Genomic DNA, 6,534 nt, shown 5'->3' with positions numbered 1-6,534 from the left:
ATATCGATGGGGCAAACCCACTTGATGCGGCGTCTACGTATATATGTATATGTGCACATCCCCTTCATTTCGCGGTCTCACGCCATCTACTGAGCTTTTGAGGAAGTGCAGACCAGATTTTACTGCGCATGTGCAATCCCCCATGTTTGACCCCGCGTGTCAGCCTTCTCTTGAATAGCCTTGCATCCTGCCCGGAAGTACATTAAAGTGACCTCTTTAAATATTACAGCTTCAACATCAGGTAATCATCAGCACCCCAAAAGGTGGCATCCTGTCTGTGTTCCCTCTCACCCTGTATATGGTGGTTATTATGGGAGCAATTCCTGGCAGGTTAATGAACATCTCTGAACAATGTCTCAACAAATATTGAGGGCGCTGCAGCAGCCGCTCACATCCGAGTTATTATTCAGTGGATGTTGATGTGCACCTGCCAGACTGCTGCCAGTCTCTGCCACGACGGCGGCGAGACGGAGACACACCGATATCAAGTTTTAGATTTAATCTTCTGATTCGTCTCGTAGAAACCCACGGATATTGTAAGATGTCCGTTTTCCACGGTGAAGCCGGTCACTTCATGTATTTCGCCTTTGGCAGTAACTTGTTGAAGGAGAGACTTCAGCTGGCAAACCCCTCTGCTGTGTTCTGCACCACCGGCAGACTGAAGGTAACCATCATTTTATTATGTCTTCATGTCAGGTGGTGACGAGCTGTGTGTATATGTGCTCACATTAGTCAGCTTATTGCCTCTGAATGTACCATAGTGTCTCTGTGGTGTTTCATGCACTGCTCAGTTTAGGCTGTTACGCTGCCTTAACATGTCTCCTGTCAGACTAGTGCAAAGGAAATGTCCAAAATACATAATATTTATTTTAGTTCAGGTTTCTGATCTGGAAGTGTAAGCAAAAAAAAACAAAAATCATAGTTATTTAGATCATGACTCATCAGCATATTTAAACATAAGTAATAAACAGGGGAGGTTCAATGGTGATATTTTTTTGTATGAAGTTTTACCTCATTCACCTGTGGAGTCTTATTTTTGTCTAAAAATGTATGGAATTTTACAGCACATATTTTTAAAGGCCACTTTCTCAAAATTTCATTACCTTTTTTTCAGTAACTCTAACATCCAACAAACTGCCCAGTTTTATTCCTATCTATATTCTGAAAGTGTTTACAGATGGACTCGCTTGTGTACCATTAATAGCCTAATTTATATACAATTTTATTCCTAAATACATGGTGAAAATTGATTTTTTTTTAAATTTATTAATGCAGTGATGACAAGAGATCAAAAAAAAAATCCCCTCTGTAAAAACTTTTGACTCAAATCTTGTCTTGCTGTTATGTATTGCATGTGTTTTACTGTGTTACATAGTTTATTTTATTCTTTAAAGTACAATTGAATTTTTTCTGTTTGTGCCGTCTTGACCAGGACTTTGTGAAAGAGGAGATGTTGTATTTCAGTGGGACCTTCCTGTGTATCCCTAATGAGATCAATCATATTATCCCTGCACGATTTAATCTGTAGCATTTCATTTACCTCTTGTACCTCTTTGTATCTCCACCATTATCTTCTCTGATTAAGGACCTCTTAAAAGTCCTCCCTGCCCCAAACAGTTTTTCCCCTTAGGAGTTCTTTTATGGTCTAAGATGTTCTCTGAATAACTTTAATCTTTACAAGGACCTAGTCTTAACTTAAAGGGGAAATTCTAAGAAAAGGTCACAATTCCAGGAATTTTCTTACAATTTTGTCACTGGGAGCAACTCTTAGTGCTCAGAAGCTTTGTGAATACGGCCCCTGATTATGTTTTCCAGGTAGAGCTGGGTGATATAGAGAAAATCAAATATCACAGTATTTTTTACCAGATACTTAGATATCGATATCATGATTATACTGTAGGGTGAACTATTGGTGCTTTTACAAAATATGTAATAGGGGTAAGCCAGCACACCATTATCTGTATCTTTGTCTGTACTTGTAATAGGTGGGGTTTAAATTAGATGTGGGCAGAGCCAAACCAGAAACTGTTATTTAAACCTTAAATTGATATGAGTTGATTAAGTTGCTATATTTACTATTATTAAAAAACTATTAACAGAACAGCCTCAGAATTGAGCTTCAGATCACAAGAGTAAGAGACTGAACACAGCTACCCAAATGATGATTTTCCTTCATCGCAATTATGGATCTTGCCATTTTACTTGGATGATACTCACACTCATGAAAAGTACATTATCCATACCGCATACTTTTTTCATCCACGTATAATAATCAGCCCTAATATTTACACAATGAGATTTTTGATAAGTAATCTTTAATAATGTGCAGGGAGTGACTAAGTGGGTAAAGGCCAGAGGTTTGCGCTCCTGTAACATAACTAAGACCTGAGTCAGACTGGAATCACAAAGTTGATGATGTAAGACTCGATAAAAAACAAAATAGACTTGCAACCCAACTTTTAACTTGACTTGAGCCTTTTGATATGAAAATACAGGGTAGCTTTCACCAAGCCCAAAGATATGTTAAGTAAAAAGTGTGCCATGAATCAATTCATCTCCCTTTATTTCCCGAATCAATTAACATTAATGCTGTTCACTCCCAGCAAGTCTACACCTAATTCCCAGATCTACTTTGTTTGGTCCAATCCCACAACATCCATCCCAGGAAACCATGAAGAACTAACTCTATGTTACTGAGCGCCATCTGGAGAAAAATGATACCACAAAAAAAACAAACAAACAAAAAAAAAAACTATTCAGTGCTCTCAAAAACCAAATGGCAGAATGCAAAACGTGGGGATTTAAAGTTACTGATGGAGATGCAACAACTTCCAACAAACTTATTTTGATAAATTACACATTTTTAAGAAGCATTCATGATTTTTTGTAAATTTAATATAATATTACTCTGTTGTTAAAATGTCATTACAGTCGGTTAAGTGCATGTCATGACTTGTAAGGGCTTGAAACTCAAAATTTAGGACTTGGGAAGTGTCACTTGGGATTTGATTTAGCACTTGCCTGTCTTGACATGGCCCTTGAGTGCAAAGACTTGAGGCTAACTTGTGACAAAAACAATGACTGGTCTCACCTCTAGTAAGGGCAAATAACACCATATGTTGATATATTGCCTCCATTATTTTTTTTTCAAGTTAGCCCACCTACATGGTTACTAGAAGCAGCTGAATCAACAGGGCCTGAGCGTGCTGTGGCCGTCATGTTGTGACGACCAGCAGCAAACAGGCTCACAGGGGACGCTGCTGAAAACACAAACATAGCGTCCCTCTTTACATCACAGTGAAATAAAAGGCATTTTGTCTAAAATGCACAATGCCTCATCACTGTTCACAGCCTTTTGTCCTCTACCTCCTACCCCCCCCCCCCCCCCCCCCATCACCACCCCCTGTTTGTGTGTGCAGGACTATAAGTTGAACTTTGGCCTGTGGGAGAAACATGTGGACAACATTTGGCATGGTGGAGTGGCCACCATCGAGTCCTGTCCAGGGGCAGAAGTGTGGGGGGTAATCTGGACTTTGAGCAACGACAACCTCCCGAGCCTCGACAAGTGAGACACATTAATACACACCCGTGTACAAGTTAATGTTTGTCACTGAAACCAACCGCAGCGTGGTTCTTCTCTTTGTGTCCTCAGCCAGGAAGGGGTGAATCTGGGGAAGTACTCTCCATTGGAGGTTTCAGTGGAGACTGACAAAGGACTCGTACTCTGCAGGTCTTACCAGATGAACAATTTCCACGCCTGCCTCCCCTCTCCTCAGTACAAACAGGTGTGTGCAAGTAAACACAAATATATGGTTCAGAAACATTCACACTACAGAGCTATTAAATCTTACAACATGCCATAAATGACACCGTCCAGCTGACTTGTCCCTGACTGATCTCTCTGTGTTTCATATAAGGTGGTGTGTCTGGGTGCAGAGCAGAACGGACTCCCGGCGGAGTACTTGAGGAGGCTGGAGGCAATCCAAACCAACAACTACAGTGGCCCCTCGATCCTTGATCAAATCAGAACAGTCATGAAGTAGAGTCAAAGTTCACATTCTTGACTTTGGAAACAGCAGCCAACAACTACAATTACTGCTTTCCAGTTGTTTGCTCCGCAAACCAGCCAAATTGTACCTACAGTTTACATACATGTATGTAAAAACATAGATGGCTCACACACATCTTCAACCAGGTAGCACAGAAGATCTATACAGTCGGCACAGATTCAAGGTGGACACCCAAGATTAAAGTCACCACATCTGACCAAATGTTTCCTTGATGGCGCTGAGAAGTGTTTTATGCAGAATGTTATGATGTCACAGTGAAGCTGACCTTTGACCTTTTGGACATAAAATATCATGACTTCATTATTTTATCCTATCAGACATTTGTGTGAAATTATGTCATAATTAGCGAATGAATTCTTGAGTTATGACCTAAATCATATATTGTGAGGTCACACTGACCTTGACCTTCGACCACAAAATTCTCATCAGTTTACTCTTCATCCAAGTTGACGTAGTGTCAAATTTAAAGAAATTTCCTTCAGATGTTCTTGACATATTGAGTTTACGAGAATGAGACAGATTCAAAATCACACTGACCTTTGATCACCGAAGTCCAGTCAGTTCATTGCTGAGCCCAAGTGAACGTTTGTGCCAAATTTCAAGAAATTCCCTCAAGACGTTCTTGAGATATTGCTTTCACAAGAATGGGATGGATGGACGGACAACATGACATCATAATGCCTCAGGCCACAGCAATCGCTGATGTGGAGGCATAAAACCAACCTCATTGCAAGGTCCAATTATTAGCTATAATTCTGAGAACACAAAGAGCAGAGTAGAAAACAAAACAGAGTGCAGGATAGCTATTTGAGGGAAACTTGTGTGTTTTTGACCCTGGATCTTATTTTACCATGTTTATGTGTCTAAGTGACTAATGGAGACAACAGTCTTTAAAACTGGTCCAGTACTGAGCACTGGTGAGGCAGGCTTCAATGTAATACCTATGGGAAACTGTGCACTGTCACTTTAAGTCCGTTAAAAGTGCTTGTTTTTGCCACTGACAGGCTCAGATTTTTATTAAAGTGTCTGACAACATTATGGAAAGGATCCTACATAAAAGTGAAACAAGTTTTGTTTTTTTGTTTTTTTTAACTTTTGCTGATCTGGCCTATTTGTCACGCTCAAAGAGAGACCCTGTCTCACCATGAAACTTCACAAACTGTCTCTTTAGGGTCCTCTCTATAATGTTGTAAACACTTCTAGTAACAATCTGAGCCTTTTGATGTACGTAATGCAGATATTTTGACAAGTCATAGTAGGAAAACCACAGGTGTATTTACAAGTCAAACTGTCTGCTGTGAAAAAGGACATTTCCTGTAGGGTTTACATTAGATCCTAGTCTTGCCACCAGACAATCAGAGATCTACACCTTCTGATTTAGTTAAGCAAAGCGTCTAAAGACTGACTTGTGATTCTAATTAGATCCTGTTGCGCTGCTTTGGCTGTTCCCATTATTGACTTTTGATATAAAACCATGGGAAAATAGGGCCCGGGTTTAAAAATACCTTTGTATCTCTTGAAGTTTATTAATTCACTTACAGTTTCTGGAGCTTTCCACCTCATCTCACAGCCTTCATTATTACAGTAATGTAAGTAGTAATAGTATAATGATACTTATTAAATCATAATGTGTCATGTAATGGTGATGAAGACTGTGAGATTCAGTCTTCTGAGCTCGTAACTGGACCTTGAGTTGAGTTTCTCTTTGTCAAACAGCTACCAGTATTTCTAAATTCAAAGCTTTTAAGACCCAGTTATGAAATTGAACTGACTCCATCGTGTGGCCAGAAGTTGGTACTGCATGCACTTCATGAGACATTTGTCTGGGCCCAACACATGCCCTCTCATCTTGAGCTTGTGAGCTGCTAGGGGACTATTATTTTATTTTAGAGCCACCACAATGGAAGACTGAATTGTATGTGAAGAGCAGAACATTGTTTGATTTCAGTTTTTCTCAGGGGAATATTAAACATTGATGAAAGAAGACTTCACTCTCGTCAGCATTTATTCTGACTTTAACCAATGTGTTCTGTTCCTGCTGATAAACCAATAATCATACTTGGGGTACTTTAACAAAGATTTTAAATTATAGGTTTTATTAAGAAATAAAAATAAAAATCGCTGATCATTTACGTAAAAGGAAACCACTTTATTTGTTACAACACAGTGGCCTTGGACAGAATGATAATTAGTACCTCTCCCAACATTTGATCCTCTAGGAATTATAGAAAATACAAGTGTAGTACAAAAAAAACAGATATATGGTGAACACCCAATAACTTGTTTTATATTTTGTCAAATCTCTAGGTAAATGTCCAAAAGTCTATGCAAATATGTAGACTTCACAATGGCACAAATCATAATTTCATCTGACGTCAAAACAAAGGCTCATGCAAGTATGGTCGGAGATGTATGAAAACCAAGAGTCCATTGAGAATTCAGCAACCTTACAACTCAAACATTT

The 6,534-nt window shown here is 39.2% G+C and overlaps 1 protein-coding gene across 2 annotated transcripts in view; it reads left to right on the top strand.

Annotated features, from left to right (window-relative positions):
* ggcta (gamma-glutamylcyclotransferase a) overlaps positions 1–6,061 on the top strand; it is a 9,255-nt gene extending 3,194 nt beyond the window's left edge. Inside the window, exons 1-5 of one of the 2 annotated variants that reach the window (XM_033637142.2) lie at positions 113–241; positions 522–664; positions 3,420–3,565; positions 3,653–3,785; positions 3,918–6,061. In XM_033637142.2, the coding sequence (XP_033493033.1) occupies positions 542–664; positions 3,420–3,565; positions 3,653–3,785; positions 3,918–4,043 (528 nt within the window). In that variant the 5' untranslated portion in view covers positions 113–241; positions 522–541 and the 3' untranslated portion in view covers positions 4,044–6,061. Of the gene's footprint in view, positions 1–112; positions 242–521; positions 665–3,419; positions 3,566–3,652; positions 3,786–3,917 lie in introns of those variants that run through there. The other variant, XM_033637143.2, reaches the window with a different exon arrangement.
* The last annotated feature ends 473 nt before the right edge of the window (positions 6,062–6,534 follow it).

The sequence above is a fragment of the Epinephelus lanceolatus genome, chromosome 16 (genome assembly GCF_041903045.1).
Source record: "Epinephelus lanceolatus isolate andai-2023 chromosome 16, ASM4190304v1, whole genome shotgun sequence".
Classification (NCBI taxonomy): domain Eukaryota; kingdom Metazoa; phylum Chordata; class Actinopteri; order Perciformes; family Serranidae; genus Epinephelus; species Epinephelus lanceolatus.
The sequence above is the reverse complement of the archived record's forward strand: the minus strand, read 5'-3'. Positions and strand labels throughout refer to the sequence as shown.